The following is a 22,181-nucleotide window of genomic DNA, read 5'->3' as shown; positions in this document are numbered from 1 at the left end:
GAGGGTGACACATGACACAAAATATGTTTTGATATTCGTTCAAGAGAAGGACGTTGTTTCTGCTTGCGAATCTATTTGAATTGAAGTGCTAAAGTTAATTAAACAAACATACCGTGGATTTAAAAAGAACAGAAACAGCAATCAACTGAATTTAAACATGAGTAAAACATGATGATAATAAAAAAAATGTTGGACAATAAAATTAATCCAACATCAAATATATAAACTGTAGTGTATAGTTTGTACTCAATGTCATTCATACAAACGTTTCATATTTAGATAAAATGTTTGATAAAACCACCAAAGAAATAGCAACAACAAAAGAAAGTTTGATATCTGGATTCTGGATGTTTTCATAATCTGAAGAAACATTGGGATACCGGTACATGTAGTATAGCACAATAATATAACAAAAAAAAGTAGAAATGTGATTAAAACAGCAGTAGAAAACAAAGGGGTCACTAGGATGCCACAGTGTCAAGGTCAGGATACAGTGATTAGTAAAATTTTAGAGCTTCTGAATTTTGTAGAAACTCTGGTTAGTGATACTGATCCATTTTTAACAAGCAAAATAGTTGCCACTTGACTTGCATTAATTCAATAAATGCAAGTTATATATATTGATCAGAATGCTTTCTGTGTTTTAAAATTCGAAAGCAAGCATACCAGACATCTGCAATAGAAACATTCACAGATGGAGTTCAAAAAAATTCCAAAATACAAAAGGACCATTAAAAATTATCTAAGCAAAATAGTCACTAGGTGTCGGGTGCAGCAACAAAACACAATAATCCTTGGCATATAACCTATAAAATTATAAAAGCAGTGGCTATTCTTACTATATATTGTGAATACATCCTCCGAGGCTGTAAATACATTGAGTAGGGTGATTCATAAATTGAAATTTTTTTTAATTCAATGGGGCACCCTCTTGTATCGTGTCAATACCTGAAGAAATAATCCTGTCAAATTTTTAGGGCAATCGAAAGCATTTTTAAGGTGGCTACCGACTTTGAAAGCTGCACATAATACACAAATGGGTCATTCCATGTCAACTCAACAGGGTGTGCAAGCTCGACCCTCTTAGATTTTCTTGACATTTTACACTATAGTTTCATATTGATGTACTGTATAATGAACACAAAAAAATTTCAGCTCATTATCTCAAGACGTTTAGAAATTATAGCCCTTCAAAGTCACCAAGGTGCCTCAAAATGCGTTCGTATGTAAATTTTCCTCCATGTTTGGGTCTTCATAACTTTTAATCTAAAGCATTTACGCAGCTGAAATTTGGTATTCTGATTAAAAAGCAGCCCTACTTTTCATATCTACCACCAAAATTGCTAATTTCAAATTAGTTTTAGATGTAGAACCTTTCAAAAATTGAATTTTTTTACATTTGAAAATTTTTTATCAATTTTTGATGTCCGCTATCTCCCAAACCAATAGTCACAGAACTACCATTTTGCATATCATTAATCTATACTAGTTGGTAATTAACCCCCATGAGACTGACACCAAACAAATGTGAAATTATTGAAGTTTGAAGGGTGCAAAGATGAAGCCCGAACCATCTTTACACCCTCCGAACTTCAATAATTTCACATTTGTTTGATGTCAGTCTCATGGGGGTTAATTACCAACTAGTATAGATTAATGATACGCGAAATGGTAGTTTTGTGACTATTGGTTTGGGAGATAGTGGACATTAAAAATCAATAAATTTTTTTTATATACAAAAAATTTCAATTTTTGAAAGGTTCTACATCTAAAACTAATCTGAAATTAGCAATTTTGGTGGTAGATATGAAAAGTAGGGCTGCTTCTTACTCAGAATACCAAATTTCAGCTGCGTAAATGCTTTAAATTAAAAGTTATGAAGACCCAAACATGGAGGAAAATGTATATGCGAAAGCATTTTGAGGCACCTTGGTGACTTTGAAGGGCTGTAATTTCTAAATGTCTTGAAATAGTGAGCTGAAATTTTTTTTGTGTTCATTATACATCAATACAAAGCTTTAGTGAGAATTTCAAGAAAATCTAAGAGGGTCGAGCTTACACACCCTGTTGAATTGACATGGAATGACCCATTTGTGTATTATGTGCAGCTTTCAAAGTCGGTAGCAACCTTAAAAATGCTTTCGATTGCCCTAAAAAGTTGACAGGATTATTTTTTCAGGTATTGACACGATACAAGAGGGTGCCCCATTGAATTAAAAAAAATTTCAATTTATGAATCACCCTATTGAGCATGACATATTGTTTTCACCTTGGCTTCACCAATGAAGAACGAGATGTGAACAACATAGAAAAACTGCATAAGTGCATAATAGGGTGGTCCTTATTTTTTGACTTTTGAAAATTTAAGGTCTCACCCTCCCAAAAGGTTCCATTTTGGATAAAAACACTCTGTGTGAAATATTTTTGAAAAATATTAATGTTTAGAGGTTCCTCAAGGCCCTTGAAATTTCCCCATACACTATGTATAGGGGTGTAATGCGGTATGAAATAAACTTTTTGAAACCCCTCTAAACAACTTTGTGCAGACATGAAAACACCTGAAAGCAATGAATATGATTACCATTGAGGAAGACAAACAGTTCCTTATGACACAACGATAAAAGGGTCGACGTGCAGTCGTGGATGTATGGACAAGATTGATGTGGTTTTATTGAGAAAGCAGAAAAACGTAAAAGAGAAGTTTGAAAAACAAAGAAAACAACACTTAGCAGAAAAAGCAGCAGTAGAACTAAAATCGATGGCAGTTCTAGAAGATAGTTCTAGTTCTACAAACAATGATTCTGCAACTGACTCTAAGGATGCCACATGTTCATCCAGATCTCCACATCCAAAAAAAACGGGGGGCAAAAGGAGATCATGTCAGCTGATCTTGCAATAAATTTAGACCGTACTAATGTATCTGATCGTGCAGCTATGTTTATTGTTTATCATCTCTTCAACAGCTAAAAGCCTTGGTCATAATATTAGGGATCTTGCTTTGAATCAGTCAACAATCAGGCGAGCCGCCGGCAGTACAGAAAACAGTTGGCGGAAGAGATCTTACAAAATTTTTCTCCTGCATCTTTGACTGTGCACTTGGACGGAAAACTTCTTCCAGAATTAACTGGCAACAAAAGTGTCGACCACCTTGATGTACTAGTTTCTTATGGACAAACACAGCTTCTATCCATACGTAAGTTGCCATCTGGGACAGGTGAAGCCCAGGCTTTAGCAGTTTGCCATGCAATTAAGCACTGGGGTCTGGAGGAAAATGTACAAACAATGTGCTTTGACACAACTAGCTCAAATACCGGCCGTGTAAATGGAGCCTGTGTTATTGTTGAGCAAACTCTTGGTCGAGATCTACTGTATTTGGCATGTCACCATCATATCATGGAGCTTATCGCTGGAGCTGCCTTTACAAAGGCAATGTCAACAACCTCTGCACCAGATGTTCTGCTCTTTAAACGGTTCAAGGAGCAGTGGGAGTACGTAGCTCAAGAGAATTATGAAGATTCTTCCACTGATGAAGAAGCTGCAGCTGGTGTTAAAGATATCAAGGATGACCTTATTCAGTTCATTCATGTAGTATTAGCCAAGGAAAAGCAACCTCGTGATGATTATCATGAACTAATGGAAATCTCATTGCTTTTTCTTGGAGATACTACACTGGGGCAAGCTAATTTTGAAGCACCTGGTGCAAGCCATCATGCACGGTGGATGATGAAAGTGATATACACCTTTAAGGTGTGGTTATTTCGAAGTCAGTTTCACCTGACGTGCCGTAAGTAAAACGGTTTCCGTGACCTATGTGTGTTTTTTACACGTATCTATATCAAGGCGTGGATAACAGTTCCTTTGGCTATAAAAGCACCCAACAATGATTTGTCCTTATATAAAGAATTGGAAGCTTATAAAACTGTTAACAAAGGTATCTCCGAAGCAACAACTGAAAAGATGGGTCGTCATCTGTGGTATCTTTCGGAAGAGCTTGTTGCCCTTTCTCTGTTTGATGATGATGTTGCAGCAAACATCAAAGAAGAAATAGTGGAAGGGGTGAGAATTGGAGAAGAAAATTCGGAAGCACCCAATAAAAGAGTCACCATGACACTTGACAGCTTAAAAACTAAGACACTATCTTTATTTGCCAGTACAAACACAAAGTTGTTGTTCAAAAAATTAAGCCTTCCCGATTCTTTTCTCCATCTTCCTGTGTCAGAGTGGGAAGAAAACCGTGCTTATCAGACTGCTCGAGAACTATGTAAATCTCTAGCTGTGACCAATGATTATGCAGAAAGAGCTATAGCACATATCCAAAATTTTTCCGGGCGACTCACTAAGGATGAGGAACAGTTGCAGTATCTTCTTCAAGCCATTTTACAACATCAAAAATGCATTTCTGAACCACTTAACTTAAAAGACTTTAATGTGAAATTTTACCATTTTTGAGGCGTTGACCATTATAACCATTAACCAATGACTATTAATTTGCATTTAGCAAGTTTGTTTTAACATGACTGCAATATCGTATGAATCACAATTTTTCTAAATTACACATCTTATATAGGCTATATCTATTCAGCGTGCATTGTTATTTTTATTGCAACTAAAGGCTCACTTATAGCCATTGCTTTACACTGTTTGTTGCGCAATATGTCAAAGCAGTTAAATATGCTTCATCAGTTTCAAACATGTGAACATTATCATTTTTTTTTATGAATAATATTTATCATCAAGATCGTAAAAAAGAACTTTTGTCTTAGGTATACCAAACTGGGTTATTATTAATTATGCCATGCTGATAAAAACAAGCCCTAACAGGCTAACACTTGTGCATTTAAAATCAGCATGGCAAAACCAAGCTTACAGAGGTATGGCATACATGCATAAAAACGTGAAATTTTCAGAGGCCTCGAGGAACCTCTAAACGTTAATATTTTTGAAAAAAATTTTCACACAGGGTTTTTTGTGGTAAATGGAACCTTTTTGGGGGGTGAGACTTGAAAAATTATAAAAAAAATTTTTTAGCCCCAAATAAGGACCGCCCTAGTGCATATGTTATTTCTAAAGTCAGATTTTTTCGACAAAATTGGTGGCTCGTGTGTTGCGTAGCCTGTGATAAAGATTCCGAAGGATATCAGTTTAATACAGCCCGGAAGCATTTCTTTTTTTAAAAACTTGATTCAAATTTTAAGCGACTCGATTGATGTAGACTACTGCCTTTTTTGCAGCATATTAAACACAACCCAATTTTTTATGCCTTTTCAATAATGAGTAACAAAGTTTAGATGTTGAATTTTTTTTAAATTTTGCTGGAATTTGAGAATTTTTCTAGGTAAGTTTTTGTTCGTCAAAAGGGGATGTGGTAAGTCAAGAGTTTTCGAAAAACTTTGTGGAGAAATGAATGCAGAGCATCAAGGTTTGCTCTTTCATTGTTCATCCAAGGTGGCTTTCACTTGGAAAATCTTTTGAACGCTTTTACAAATTGTTAGACGAACTACAGGCTTTTTTGCAGCAAGAAAATAATCCACTTGCAGATTGTTCCTCAGAACGATTTTTTATTGAAAATGGCTTACTTAAGTGTGATATCTTTGCCAAACTGAACATTTCTTTGCAAAGGCCGGATAAAAATATGCTTGACGTTTCAGATAGAATTGCAGCATTTGTTAATAAGCTGTTATAGTGGAAGCTGGAAGGAAGATATAGCAAGCCTGTCTGGAAGCTCTCAATACTTTACTTTCTTGTCCAATTTGCTTGAAAAGAAAAGTATGGCGCTGCCTTCAAATTTGCGAAGCATATTTGGGCAACATTTGTCCAAGCTCAAGTCGAAATTTGCAAAATACTTCCCCGAAAATTTATTAAACTACGAATAGATTCGTGATCTTTTCGTCTAACCTACTTCATCACCTTTTACTGCACAAGAAAAAGAAACCTACATTGACCTTTCCTGTGACAATTCCCTGAAAAAGATGTTTAATTCAGGAAATCCGGCAAATTTTGGTTTTCAATAAATTATGATTATTCACCTTTGATGAAAAAATCACTACAAATTATTGTCCCATTTGCCACGTCGTATTTATGTGAAGCAGGATTTTCTGCATTGGCGGTGACAAAAAGCAAATATCGTTTACGAATTAAAACTGAAAGTTAAATGCAGGTGACAATTTCAAAAATTCTCCCAAGATTCAACAAACTTTGTAAAAACAAACAACCCACACGTCACGCTAAATAATGTGCATTGATTTTTGTTGTTGTATCAATAAACACAACTTTAATAATAAACTTTCCTCATTAACTTTTATTTGCTGGTGCGTCGCAAGTCCAGAAAACTTCTCCAGAGGCGTCGCAACAAAAAAAGTTTGAGAACCACTGGTTTAGGGAAATGACTGTTTTGACCCACTACAATTTTGCTGTTCCCAATAAGTTTGACGGCTGCAAAAATTACCAATACATGTTTAAAAAACAATAGTTTCATCAATGTATAATTTGAGGGTTTTAGTTTTGCATTTATTTTTTACAGCCACACTGCCACAGTCATACGTTTATTATGCATGCGCAACTTTACGGTTCGCAAAATAATACAAGCTGATGAATTGTATACAACATACGGTACCTGAGCGTATATTGAGGTCAAATATCTCGCTTGAGTAAACCGAGAAACAGGCTATATAATATTCACAATATATGGTAAACATAGCCTCTTCCAATTATAATTTTATAAAATAAAAGCAGTTATACAACACCTACCCGGCATATTGTTTCAATAATAACCACAGAAAGTCGATCCACTTTGTCTTTTGACGGAGATTTAGAAGATGAGTCCTTACGAGCCATTGTAATTTACAATATAAGTAAGCCAAAGACTTGGTTTATGAAAATGTTAATAATTTTCCATGATAATCTTTTTCTAAGTAACTTCATCATTTGTGCAGAATAATAAGCTGGTCATTTTTACTTTAACTTGCTTTATATAATCAATTATAACTCTGAAACAATCATTAAGCGTTTTCACATCAGTACAATGGCTATAGCCTTTAGAAATCAAATCATGTGTTTAAACAAGTTAAAAATTAAAATCATTTATTCAGCATCTAATCTTACAAGCTACGGTATCAGTTGGTTGGTTTTAAATGTTTATCCTCGGACTGACAAAGCCTTGATAAGTTATTCCTGGTAGTTTCGCATACTTGTAGAGGCTTTTGATGCAAGGTCGGTTACCGAGATTGACAGAGTGAAGTTTCCAATTGTTGAAACGTTGTTGATGAGGAATTATTCCATCCACTACTAGATGTCGCTGAATGGAAAGCAGTCCTAAAATGGGTTGCCCAAGCGCACACAACATGTGCCACAAGGTTCTCTTTTTGAAGATCGCTCCGCACGTTATTTGGTAGTCCATGTGGCTATGGTACCCGGTCATTTGGTCGACAGACATTTGGTCGACAGTCATTTGGTCGACAGACATTTGGTCAACAAGACGTTTGGTTGACAGACATTTGGTTGACAGGACATTTGGTCGACAGACATTTGGTCGACTGGACATTTGGTCGACAGAACGATTCATTTTAGGGTTAGTTAACTAACCCAACCTAACTCTAACCCTAACCCAAATGTTCTGTCGACCAAATGTCCTGTCGACCAAATGTCTTGTCGTCCAAATGTCTTGTCGACCAAATGTCTGTCGACCAAACGACCGGCTACGTGGGTAAGAGATACGCTATGTCAGTATAAACAAGTAGATACATTCATAATAAGGTTATACGCGATTTCTTGTTTGTTTGTAGTGTTCATGAAACGATGACAGTAAGAATCTGATTTTATGAGCGACGAAATTAAACTATTACTTTACAGCGTTTGATAAAAGCAAAAAGCTTTCTTATTACCGATAGCTCAGTTGGGTAGCGTGTCACTTCTGGAACGAAGTAGCTTCAAGATCAAGCGCGCTGGTACGACTCTCGGGGTGTGCGATTGAGCAACGCATGTTAAGAACTGCTCTCCATTCAGTGGCAACTAATGGATGGAATAATTTACAAGCAACACTTTAACAATCGGACACTTCACTCTGTCAATGTCTGTGACCGGGCCTGTGTCAGTGATTCAAAGCCTCTAAGTATGCGAAACTGCCAGGATCAAGCTCTGCAAGAAGATTTCCCAGTCCGAGGATAAAGATTCAATCAAATCAAAAATATCAATGCCTTAAATATAGTCATTAGGGTGCGTCGTGTGCCCCAATGTTCATATTTTTTGTATTATTTTTTTTCAATGGTGAGGTTTCACTAAAACAACAATAATATGAAGTTTCAGCAAAAAATATTAATGTTTAGGTGCTACACATTGCAGTTAAAAATACAGGAATTTTGACCCCCATACTCCATAAATACCTTGTTTTAACATAACACTGGTGTACACGATTTTTGCTCTATGAACTTTGAAAACTGATTTAGAGTAATTTTGGGGTGCTGAATCCGAATCTGCCCTCAGATTTATCCTATCACGTCAGGTATGTGAGATATGATGACAGCAAATTGTTACTTTTGTCAAAAGTGGAAGATTTGACGTTGCGTTTATTGCACATACATATTTTGCTATATGCAGAAATCCAGGCCATGTCGTGCATAAGTAGCTGAAATACACCAAATATAAATTTTGATACCAATTTGTTTTCTAAGCAACATTATTAACCATGCAGTAGTAACAATCTAAAAGGGAGGCTAAAAGTATAACTGACCCCCCCCCCCCCCCCCCCGTCAAAGGTTTGCATGAAACCACAAAGGATTAAGTAGGCCTGTGGCAATGCTTGTACAGTAACCTTACTTAGGCTGTTTTGGTCTGTCTAACACTAACCATTCGTTATAGCACTGCGTATGTTGGTGGTGAACGCAACACCAAATCCTCCACTTTTGACAAAAGTAATGTCATTCAAGGTGGCTAACACTTGCTTGTAGGCTACTTCGTAAATACACTCATGCAATCAACCCTTCCAAAAGTTTCATGAACTTGTCTGAGTACTGCATCAAGGTTTGCTTCCCACCTTGGTTTGAAATAAAACACCACAATTCATTATCTGATGGGTCAAAAAACTTCTTCAACATGTTGCAAAGAAATCTTCTTAAGCCAAGAAGTAAAAGATTTCAAAGAAGGTTTTGGAATGCAATGCATTATTCGCTCACTCTGAAAATGTCATTGTTGGAATGCTAGGTGATGAAGACTGCCAAGTTAGAAGAGCAGCAGGCCAACAAATCTATTCCTTAGGTTCACAAGCACAGGAAAAGCAAAGCAAGAATCATGTTGGCTCCTCACAAAAAGCAGAAGATGAAAATCGAAAGCTGAGAAAGGAAATTTCACCAGCCGTGCCACCTGCAATATGCAGATTTCTTGTGCTACAGCTTAATACTAAAGCAAAATCATACCACCAACTTGTGAAGCTTGGCACAGTTCATAAGTCTGAGCCACCTATCATGAGATCGCTAGCAGATCAACAGCTTGACAATGTCATCGACGAACCTCTGCAGCTGGATTATCCTTGCCACAACCAAGCAGTGGAGTGTCACGTTAAGCTAGTGACTGTTAAAGCAAGCTTATATGCTGTAGGTTTTGAAAGAAGGGATGGACTGATTCGTCAGAAGGTGCGATATCATCAACTTATGAAAGAATTCAACAGCAAGAAGGAATTCCCACTAGATTGACATGTTCACCTTTTTGTGCTGGTTGCTAAAGTCTCAATGTAGTACAGGTAGTCTAGCACATGCAGCAGTATGGAGTATATCAATCTGTGTGCTGGTATTTTCTTGACAATGATTTCATGGCAGATCACAGTCTACCCATCACCAATTATGTCTACTAATTACAGTATTTGTTTTATGCACCTACACTTTGAACAGTCCAGTTAGTAACCCCCAGGTCGTGCAGTAAAGTTGTTACTTGCTACTGTGTTGAGTGTGTGTGTAAATGACACGAGCACTATATTGTATTTCCAGTCACACTACTGTAACGTTAGACCACTGCCTACATGCTCTCGATTAACCCTTGTATTCTCTACATCATGTGTAGTGTGTACCATATATTATGCATACCATGCTGTATATTGATTGCAAATGCAATAAGCAAAAGTATCCAAGTCATCTGTGACCTGCATCAACATATGCAGTACAGCATGTGCATTTACTCATTACCTTGTGCCTGCGCTACCGTTTTGTCCAAAACATTGTCAAATATACGCTTTTGTCATAACTTTTTTTCTAGTGAAATTAAGCCAAAAAATCCTCATAGAGCAGATAGAAACATTATGATTCTGCATCATTTGATACCAAACTCATGTTCCTAGCACCAGCAGTTCCAAAGTTACATCCGATTTGAGAATTTTGGGGGTATTTCCCCATAAAATGGGGGGTAGAACGGCCAATATGTGGTACAACTCCCTGAAACCAGTTTTGTTATTGTTTTTAGCCAATTTGTCAGTGGTCTAGACCCCCCTTTTTTTTAATTAAAAAAAAATTTTTTTTCAATCCACCCTATTGTCAAACCAACAAGGGGATACAGGCAATTGGGATGTGGAGCACCTAAACCTTGACCAAATTTTTTGAAATTTTGTAATTTTGCTTTTTTAGTCAAGCCTCACCCACAAAAAAAAATAATTTTGTTTTCAACCATTTTTTAAATTTTTGGGGGCACACGACACACCCTAATAGTCATTCAAGAGATGTTAAGCTCACTGATGTTGATGTAATGAGTCCATATAAAATATGAAACGAATTATCGTATGCTACTCGAAGACGATGAATATTAAAACACAAATATCTGCTCTGGTAGTTGGCTTCCATACATACAGGTGCGGTAGTAGGCCTACCGTATGTATACAAAATGATCGAAATAAGGTATTTTCGACCAGTTGAAAACACTTAACAATTCTAGCTCTTACCGTAATTTATTTACAGAGCAATGAAAGGAACAAACTTGTGGTGATATCACAATCATCATGCAAGTCACTTCTTATATGCACACCTAAGTACTTAACCCGGTCAACAAAATTAAGTTTGTTTAAAAAGACAGTTTAAGGATTATATTCAATTTGAGCCCTTCAAATAAACTTTCCATCACTACTACAAAAATTGACCTCAACAGGACTTCTAATTTTTTACAATCACAATTTCTTATTCACAAAATCCTTAAGATTTCCCGAACATTAGCATTTAATTTTGGAAGTGGCTATTTTTCCACACTTAATGCCATGGTTACTATCAGGTGTTGCCAGAGTTAGAATTAAAGTTAGGAAGGGTTAAGGTAAGGGTTAAAGTTAGGAATAATATTAAGGTTTTGATCTTTGCCAAGGACTAAAAAAATTTCCAAAAATACAAGTTTTTGTTTTCAACAGCTTTAAACTTTTCTCAAATTAGGACAGACCTCCTTATCTGGCAACACTATTGAGGCTATTTTTACACTATGTAGTGTAAATATAGCCACAGCCTTTAATTTTCTATTCAGTAGCACGATTTGTGTGTTCCTGTCTGAAGTCTGAACAGAATTACAGAAACTCATTTGATAATTTGACGACCTAAAAACCAGCGTTGCCACTCTGAAACTTATATTGTCCCAACAATTACTGAATACGGAAAAGCTTGTGTCATCACGATGCAGGATCTACAATTTTCCAATGATTACTTTTAAAAAAGTTCCAATAATTTTATACGGTTTTCAGAATCATGTGCTCTTAATATTAATGATTAATTAATCTGATCTAAAAAATTAAGCAGATATTCTTGTTCTACACCTAATTATTTCTATAACTTATTAATTGTAAAACCACGAACCGCTTTGGCGGCTTTGATTATGTTTTTTTTTCGAAAGGGAACGAAAACACAGCAGAGAATATTGTCTTTAAAATATTTTTAAAAATATTTTTTTGAATAATTTACCGAATGTTCGGAGAATAGGCTTAGCTTATGATTTTATAAAGCGATTCATACAAACAAGATGTTTCTACAAAATATTTGAAAACCATTGGTTTTATAAGAGTAGCAAATAATTATTATCAAGTAGTGACTTGAATTGTAACCTACCATCGCTGCCTTTTCGGGTCAAGTATTTAGGCTATGCGTTGTGCATTTGTGCATGCTACTAAATCTTCGGAGAACACTTTTCTACTACAGCGTTATTATGGTTGATAGCAGGGGCGCGGAAAGTAGGGGTGCTCTAGGGGCTGCAGCCCCCCTACAGCCAATTCATCCCCCCCTGGAATTTTCGATAATTGCTTCAGCCCTCCACCCCCCCCCCCCCCCTAGAAAATTCTGACATTTAAGGTGCAGTACATAACGTTGTTTGTAAAGGACGTGAGGATTATTGCCGATGCCTTAAACTTCGTTCAAATTGTTGCAGTTGTAATTCGTGAATCGTCTAACTCTACATGTAAATCTTTATTCATGTCGCTTTTTGGTTCCTATGAAGTTGCCTGCAATTTGCTGGGTTTGTGTCCTACTCGTTGGTGCGTTCGTGCTTCTGTCCTCGCTCGTGTTGTTAAGTGCTACCCTACCCTGTTGCAATGTCTTACTGACATGACAGAAGATAGTGCAATAAGAGGAGACAAACATAAAAATATTCGGCTTAGTAAAACAAGCACGCACGACGAGGCTTTATCTTGCAATTACTTGCAGCGGTGAAGTTTTTCAGCCTGCAGAAGCCGTCGCAAGATAGCTTCAAAACAAGAAGATCTCTGCTTCTTCAGCTTGGAATCCATCACCATTCTCCTCGAACAGATCAAAAATCTCAGAAACGATGAATCCGTTTCCAAGCTTATGGAAGCAGCGAACGTCTTTGCGTCTGCCAATGACCTTAAAGACGTCATTAGAGATTTCGAAACACAGAGGAATCGGATGCTTTGTCGTCGTCGGCTGGAGAAGGAGCGTGGAAACGGAAATACATCGATGAAGCCCTTGATTTGGTTCAAGCTGAGCTTGATCGAAGATTTGACCAGGCGGATCTGCTTACAGCAGCCAACAGAGAGAAGGCCCTTCTGAGCTGTGAAAACGGTGAGGAAAGATCTGATACTGAGATCAGCTTACCCGATGCCATCAGAAAAGATCGCCTAAAAACGGAATTTACCTTGCTCAGGGATGTTGTAAAATATGGAAAAACCGCAAATTCGTTCAAAAGGTTGCTGAGATACTATCGCAACTACAGTAAACCCTCAAACACTAGATCTTTTCAAAAAAATGCAAAAATTCGTGGAGCTCTGCCTCCAGTTTCTGCTGCACCATCAGAACGTTCTTTTTTCAGCTCTAAGACGCCTGAAGACGTGCTTGAGAAGCTCAATGACAAAAAAATACTTACTCATCTTGCGTTGATGCATGTCCACCAAAACATTTTGGACACTGTCGATGTCAAAGAACTCATGACACAATTCATAGAGAAAACACCTGAGCGAAAAGCAATCTTCGGAAGCGTGTGAGAACCAATTTCCACAAACTGTCGTTTTGATATCACTTTTTAATTTGTTCGTTTTCATTTTAATTTCCTAAACAGCTGCTTTGTTGTTGCCGTTCTTGATTGGTCACAATTTACAATGTGTGTGTTTTGGCGTCGTTTTTTTTTTACACAGGAGGGAAGCGAATCGTTAGCCTACTACCATTTTTGAATGTTCTCCCACACAAAGGGGGTCTGGGGGGCAAAGCCCCGCAGAAGCTGTCAGCACTACGACAGCTTCAGCCCCCCCTAGAGAAAAATAGTTCCCGCGCCACTGGTTGATAGGGTTGATATAAGCTTAGCCTCTTTAATATAACAACTTTTATTTGCTTTAACTTTTTTGTTGCTTCTACCTTTTTCTAATCTTCTATGGTTGGTAGGCTACTTTGACATATATTATTTTTTTGTTGTGATGGTCAGAAATAAAAACCAACTGAACTTTATTAGAGCCCAGTGATTGCAGTGAAACTTGGAACCAAACAGAAGATGCAGACAGAACGGCGCTTCAACCAATCTGGATAATTTGTTTATTTATTTATTTATTTGCATCAGACTCAAGATGGTCCATATTACACAATCACACATAAAAAGTAGAAACAAAGCAGATACTCAACTCCGAAGAGCTGAGTCGTAATGTACTAAATACAAAGATTGATAATAGCAGTCTGTTCGCATTAGTTCATAAATCCATTGATTGGAAGACAAGTTACATCGTGTTACATCGTTATCTTAATAATGTTATGGTTATATTTATTGTCGCTCTACAACAGCTAAGGTCTTTTAACGACAGGGCTCATTTTAAATTTTATATCAGATTTACAAATAGGCTATCATCACATTATCACCCGATTTATTCTCACTGCTTTATGCAAGAAAGAACACAATCGGCACCGGTTTTAAAGTCTTGGGTTTGACCTGACCTGGAATCGACATCAGATCTAGAAGCAGCAGAGGCCAATGCGAAACCACGGTCCGATAGCTCAATTGGTTAGCGTGCGACTTCGTGAACGAAAAAGGTTCAAGATCACGCGACGCTGGTTCGACTCTCATGGTTTGACTCTCATGACGACGCTGGTTGGACTCGCTGGTTCTCAACGCATTCTAAAGACTGCTCTCCATTCAGCGGAGTAACTCTAGGGCTACCATATGCCCTCTTTTAAGAGGATTTGTCCTTTTTTTTGAAGAAAAATATATTGTCCTCCGAGGACACCCAAAAATGCTCAAATGTCCTATTTTTTTACATTTTCAGTTTTCTTGCTCATATTTTCAACAGGATTTCATTGTTATATGACTTTTTCGCAATTTCTAACCATTTCTCTACCAATACAACATTCTGATTTATAAACTAAAAAAAAACATTGACGTACTATTTGATCTGCTGTTCTAAACAATTGAAACATACTACATTGCTTTGACGTTCATTGTGAGGAAATTTCCTCATTTGAGGAGATCTGATCAACCAATTTATGAAAATGAAAAATTGGACAAATTAAAAAAAAATGAGAAAATTAAAAAATGGAATAAATCACAAAGAAATGAAACATTAAAAAACGCAAAAACTTGCAAAAGAGTTTGACATATTTACATTTTAAGGTTCTCACAGTTTTACAACAACTTATTAAGTTATTTTACCCAGAGCTATTTTGTATTGATCCAGCGCTTGTAAACGTTGCTGATTACCAACTTAATAGTTTGGCTAACTTGTCAAGTGAAGCAAATCGAAATAATAATCCGAAGTGCACTATGCATGACATACAGCCTATTTCAAAATAAATCGTGGCATGGATACTTACAACTTATGTGAGTGCAAATGTAGAATGACTTTAATCTATGATACAGCCACAATGGTTGGCTACAGGGAAAGAAACAGCCTTTTAGTTGAGTCTGTCCTTAGCATCTCATTAACAGCTGTATACAACTTCAATTATATTTCGGGCAAGTAATTTTATGATTTCGTTAAAGCTGATCCATTTTTTCTGAAAAAAGTTAAGGCATGGCTATGATGGCTATAGCTCCCTGCTATAGCTGCAGATACTGCCTGATTTGTCACATTTTTATGACATTATCACATCACATTTTCATTTTGTCACACAAATCTAACAAATTGGCTTTCGAGAAACGAACAAACTTGTCTATTTTTTTGGTGTAACTTTTACTGCACAAATCTATAATTATCGAAAAGGATGTAAAAAATTCTTCATACGTAACATTCTACTTGTATTTTACCCGCTGGCGAAACGTGCCCTCTTCTTAGGCGATGAAAATATGGTAGGCCTAAGTAACTCCTCGGTAACAATCGGAATGCTGATAAAGCAGTTCATTACCGTTTAATAGGCAACAGTAGTACGCATTAAAAGAACGCATTACTTTCATCTATCATACCTTCCATTCCATCTCAAAAATTTTTTCCATCTTCCATTTGCAAATTTTGTTATTCTTGTATTGCACTGTATATGTCACAAGTACGGTAAGCTCACGAGCTAGGCTATACGGTAAATTTGAGCTAACGGACCAAACTGGTATTATTTGGCCCAGCAGTGCTTTAAGTTTTCACGCCCCTTTGTAGCCTAGAGGGTTAAGGTTAGAGAAGTAAGCTATTTATTTCGCTGATGTGGGTTCGATTCCCACCACTGCCGTATATCTTTTTTCTTGTGTAATTAAGCAAGGATCAACTCTCGGGATGAGTGCTACAAGGGTCACAATGAAGGTAGCGGTGTTATTGGGATCTTACTTGAAATTGATTTATTGTGACTACCGGTATCGCTTTATTTATGCAGCAGGCTGCAATGCCAATTTCTATTTCAAACATTATTTTGAATCTAAGTAAAGCAGATAGACTACCCAGATGGCAAAAAAGTGTTTCAAAGTTTATTTTCTAGATCCCTCAACATAAAAAGCGTTTCAGAAACAAGTTTAGAAAGCTGTTTTGTTTATTATATCCACTCAAGATCCAACAACTGCGATTTAAAAGCTTAATAACTTGGCTACCACGTACGAGTTCCACTCATTTTTCTCAAACAAAAAAGAAAGAAATTAGATTTACAATGACATCTTTTAATATTGTCATTATTAACCAATATACGGTACTCTAATACTAGACAACTACATTAGGGTAAGCTGATTTGCCCATTAAAATTGTTTTTAATGTCGTTTCTCGTGTAAATAGCTTGTCAACAATTTGGCTAGTGAGAGCAAAAAAAGCTCATTAAAATATGCGATCAAATCATTTATGATTCAAATCATTGCCGTATTGCCACTGATGACAACTTATCTTTGTAGGCTACTTTCAGGCCTTCGTGAAGCCAGATTTATGCAACAAAACAACCACAGTATAAAGTTTTGAAACATCGTGTTTTTGAGCATATTTTCTTCTTTTAAGTGTTAAGTTTTAGCCTACCTATCTATAGCCATGATGATCTGCTGTAAACAATCAAGAAGCTTTTGCTGTGGTAGACAGTAATGCAATTAAGTTATAGCACAAAAGTATACACAATGTAAGCAACTACGATAAAGATGACACTTAAACTAATAAGGCATTCTTTTTTGATTTGATTGAAAATTAAAGAATCGTCCATAAGTTCGTCTATAATCACTCCTCCTTTATTTCGAAAAGGAAATTCTTCTTTGGGAACAGGCAGGTCCAAAAATTTGCACAGAGGTTCCCAACCATCCTTTAAGTTGAAGTCCAAAAGCTTCTCTTTGGGAACAGTCTAAATCACATAAGCAAAAAATATAAGCCGGGGGCGAGCAACGTCTCCAATCGGCGGCCGGGTCCGGCCCCATGTCGTATGCTATGTTGTCCTTCCCTGATGTAAGCTAATGCGATGGAATTTTCCACGAGTAGATTTTATTGAATAATGAATATAACACCGTACGCGATTTATTTATTTTTGTTCATCGTTCTTTATTTTTATAAAATACAACAGCGCAGGTAGAAATGGTAGAAATACACTAGTTCTCTGGGTGGGACTCCACACCAATCAATTTTTACATTGACTCAATACCAGAAAAAGTGAAATTTACAAAAAGGATTGATTTTTTAGTTGTAGCCTTATGTGTCAACCATTCACCTACCTGATAAATGTGAGAGTTGTGTTGCCTATATCGCATAAGCATCACTTGTTCATTGAAGGGTTCGCGCCTCCATGGCTTTGATCCTTTTTGGCCAAATCCAACTCTCACTTGCAAAATGAAGTTTAGAACAAAGTAATGTTGTCGTCATTGTCATCATTGTTGACATCCCTGGAACCTATGGTCTATTTACAGCAGTGGCATACGGTATCCATTTTTAGGATGTTTACATTTCTTATGAAGTTTCAAACACTTGCTTGATTTGCACAGTGGGTCTTTAAATCATATTACATCTGTTTATTTTGATATGATCTGAACAACTCTCGAGCAAACTGTAAATCTGGTGTGTGCTTAAATCCTGCTGGAAAAAATGAACACCCAAAAAAATGGTCACCGTTCGCCACTAAATCACAGTAACATTGACAAGGGGCTTCCGGGGACACATTTGGACGCGGCCTAGGATAATCTCAAGGGCTATTGAAAACTTTCTGGACAAACGAAGAAATCACCACATATGTTTTGGAGCCCTATTGGTTTCTTTATAAGTCTTGTTTGGGGGTCCGGACTTCTTGTTGGCACTATTCTTTCAACTATTCTCTCAACGACCCTGCTTATTCTCCAACTTTAGTTGATGTATAAAAGAAAGAGAGACAGCAGCCTCAGAACTCCGCTGATTTCATATGTCCAAACTGTGGACGAGACTGCCACGCCAGGATTGGACTTCAGAGCCACATGAGAAGCTGCCGTACCCAGAGTGCTACCATCATCTGAAAAGATGGAAGGATGCCTACTCAGTGCCGGTCTTAGGGTATTTCGGGCCCTGTGACGAATATGCTTTGCGGGCCCCAATGACAATGATCCAATTCAGTAGCGTAGCTAGGCACGTTGAAAGGGGAGAGTGGTGGTTTGCAGGTCGGACGGCGTGATCGCCGAAGGCGACACCCAGCGGCGGGGTCTGGGCTCCTCCCCCAGAAAATTTTGTCTTTCTGGGGAGGACCCCAGACTTTCTGGGTCTTTCTGGGGGCCTCTCCCAGAAAATTTTGAAAAATTACTTTGAATTTGGGGCATTCTGAGAGCATGTTCAACAAAAATTTGGGTATGAATATTAGGCCTACGGTAAAATGGTGCTGTCCGGTGGCATAGCAAAAGGATAAGATCATGCTTTCTTTGGCATTTTTCGGAAATAAAGCTATGTCTCTATGTTGAGTCTGGATGCAACCTATTTCGTCCCCTGAAAAATTCGTACCCCAATTTCGTACCCTGAAATCAGAGTAACAAAATCAAATTTCGACCTATTTCGTCCCTTGAAAAAATCGAGAAAAATTTTGAAAAGTTTGCGGCAACTCCGACTAGCGACTTCGGTTCTGTTGTTTTTTTTCTCGATCTTTTCAGAGTACGAAATGTTCAGGTGACGAAATAGGTTGCACCCGTTGAATCTCTATGTTTTCTTGTTGCTAATTCCTTTGTTGAATTTTTCCATTGGAAATGATAAAATTACTGCATTTTCTGAGTAAATTGCAGGCCCTGTGCGATCGCACGGTTTGCACACCCCAAAGACCGGCACTGTGCCTACTAGTTGATGTATTTGTTTTGACTCGCAACGAAAGGCTGCTGAAGAGCAGATAGTTTTTGTCTCGTCATTTTCGAGACGAAAAAGTTACAATTTGTTGAATTCAACAGCAGAAAGCTATACAGAAAACTACACACAACAGATGTAAGTCATATTTCCATTTTGCAGTTTTAAGCCTTTAAAAATTTCTGACATGAAGCTGGCAGTTCTCATAAGCATTCAGATTATTCCAGAGCTCAGTCGTTACGCGCGTATGCGAAACTACCAGGAATAACCTATCCAGGCTTTGTCAGTCAGAGGATAAAGATTCAAAACCAACCAACCAACGTTTAATCCAATGGTGGCTACTTTACTCTTAATAAAAAAATCACAAGTTCATTAAAACTTGACTTTTAATTGATTGAGGAGATCTTTATCTGCGGACCGAGAAAGCTTTAGTTCAGCAGGTCATAGGCCTAATCTTAAGAAGGGTGGTATGCATTTCTCTCGAAGTCGAAGGGGCGCCACTCCGTAATCGACGGCATGCCAAAGCTACAGTCATATGCTCTTGAGCGGTATCGAACGTCAAACCAGAGCTTTCACCACTCGGCTATGTAGGCCTAGCCGACTGGTGAAATTTTAAATAAAGTTATACTAACTCAATAAATAACATATCTCTGTGGCCATACCCAGTGTACCTACTGTACTGAGGAAGCCGGAAGGCCGAAACGGTGTGCACTATCTGCAGTTAAATAATAAATAAACTTGATAAGTTTCATTCGCAACTGAACAGGAAATGAAAGTTTTGCTTTTAGAAATTAGCCATTCATCTTTTGTTTTTGAATACTAGGCTATAGCCCTTGTTGCCTACTTACTGAATGAGTTGCCATACTCTTGTATCCATAATCCTGTGTAGGATAACGCAAGCAAGCATCTCAACAGAGGCTTTTCTCGAACTTTGGAAGCTTGGTTTAGAACACTTTTTACCCAAGCTTCCTCGTTAGCACGTTTGCACAATATAATCTGAAAACAAAACGCGGTATCGCAAGTTGTAAGTTTACATTGCTTAAATATTAGGATTAGGACGCTTTTGGCTTATGCCGATTGAGCATTTTACTGGAAGCACTTAAATGTAGTAGTTTGGGTAGATAGATTACTTTTTTAACCTTAACGCATACTGTACTTTGGCATCAGGGAACGCCGCACTGATTTCTTCCCACAGAATGCAGCATGGAGTGTCCGTTACAGCGTCAACTCCAGCAAGCATGCGCCGATATTCCTCTTTACTGCATCCGACATCTAAAGCTTTTTTAAGCTCATTGCCTATATACCAAGCTTGCTCGTCAAAGTCATAAACTGGAATAAAATGTATTGTGTTAAAGCAATAAAAAAAATTTTGACCCACTCGGAGTAGCTTTGTATACAGCCATAAAAACGAATTTAACTTCACTCACATGCTGAAAAACTGGTAAGCTACCCAGGCCCGCATTTAGGGGTGGGGGGAAGAGAGTACATGTGCCCCGGGCCTCCCTTTTGAAGGCCCTCCCTATGTGGAAAAAATGTGATTTTGATTTTGTGGTTATTATTTTTTCTTTTAGCCTTGAAAGTTTCTGCAAAATGCTGTGCAGTGCAGTGCTGGATTAATGGTACTGTAGACGTAGAGGTGGTTTTTCGCGCGGTAGGCGCGAACAATTTTTTTGCACGGGGGCCCCCGTCTAAAGTGCCCCGGCCCCCCATCAGCTAAATCCGGCCCTTAAGCTACCTATGTCAAAAAAAAATGCACATCAACCCGATAATTGTACAATCAATTATAAGCTTTTTCACTAGCTTAGCCAAGTTGCGATTAGACAGCAAAGTTGAATCAATTACATCATTTTCAGTTCAATTACATCATTTTCAGTTCAATTACATGCATCACAATATTTTCAAATACATTAAAATTAGGCCTACAGTCTTCTGGAATTTTCAAATGTATTAAAATTTCTTCCAAATGTAATTAATTACACAAGTTAAATGTTTCAATATTTATGTTTATCGATGATTTTTGAAAGTTTGATTTTATCAAAGACAAGTAGAATTGTATTTGATAAAGATTAGGTTGCAATGTAGAAGTCCCTTTTGAACCCCAAATAGCGGCTCAACAAAAGTACCAATATCATGCGTACAGCTTATCAAATGTAGCCTAATTGTAATTTAGACCAATTTTGTTTTGAAATTACAATTATAATTACATTACACATTTGATAGGCTACTATGCATCTACTAACAGTGCAATGCGTGTACGGTATAATATAGCGGAATAGCTTTTGTATTTGAGTGCAAAAAACTTGATTTGCCTACAGATTATCAGTAAAACTCTTGTTTTACCAACTAACCTGTTAAGCCAAGTATACGCAGAGCAGCACACAACGATTTTGTTCCAGTTTTCTGTTGGCCTGCACAAATCACTTTCATGGCTACAAGATTAACATGTAAAGTTCTTGCAACTGGTGTACTCTAAATCTGATGAAAAGTGATGAAGTGACTTGAATATATTACGATTCAATGTTTAGACTATGATAAATTTTGCTAGCTATTTTGCAGTGGTGTTAAAAAATAAAATCATACAATTCAGATATAAGAAACTACTGAAATAGATAGGGCTATGTCCGGATATTATCTCAGCACCTGTCCAACTTGCTCTCTCAAAGGCCCAGCACGAAATTATGCTGCAAAATAAGAAAACCGTAATACCAAAAATCTTCGAGAGTTTTTTCTGCACTGTGTCAGTCTCTCATCATTTAAAACAGGCATGGGTGCCACACAACCGTCCCCGCACGGGCGTCGGGCTTTTCCGCTCAACCATGCACCAATGGGGAATAGCCTCTTCCTCCTCTTGGGAATGTGATACCGAGGAACAGACCACAGACCACATCATCAATGATTGTACCATCTTCAAGCCACCTAACGGAATGGAAAGTATGCGCCTAATGGATAATGAAACCAAAGACTGGTTGCTCTCTAGTAGACTTCCAGTGTAATCCGGGGTGGTAAAAGGATAGATCCTCGGCCCCAGAAGCTCACACGAAAACGACAATCATTTTAAAGGTCATTTTCAAGTCAAGGTATT

General features: G+C 37.5%; 1 protein-coding gene across 1 annotated transcript; it reads right to left on the bottom strand.

Annotated features, from left to right (window-relative positions):
* Window positions 1-16,409: 16,409 nt before the first annotated feature.
* On the bottom strand, window positions 16,410-21,567 carry LOC145767174 (uncharacterized). Its single transcript, XM_082578947.1, has 5 exons — window positions 21,448-21,567; window positions 20,256-20,428; window positions 19,948-20,095; window positions 17,527-17,633; window positions 16,410-17,162 (listed from the first exon to the last, which is right to left on the bottom strand). Exons 1-5 carry the CDS (start codon window positions 21,524-21,526, stop codon window positions 16,923-16,925), a joined length of 747 nt encoding a protein of 248 aa, XP_082435073.1. The 5' UTR covers window positions 21,527-21,567; the 3' UTR covers window positions 16,410-16,922.
* Between the last annotated feature and the right edge of the window lie 614 nt (window positions 21,568-22,181).

The sequence above is a fragment of the Aplidium turbinatum genome, chromosome 3 (assembly GCF_918807975.1).
Source record: "Aplidium turbinatum chromosome 3, kaAplTurb1.1, whole genome shotgun sequence".
Lineage (NCBI taxonomy): Eukaryota > Metazoa > Chordata > Ascidiacea > Aplousobranchia > Polyclinidae > Aplidium > Aplidium turbinatum.
This window is presented reverse-complemented; position numbering and strand designations above follow the sequence as displayed.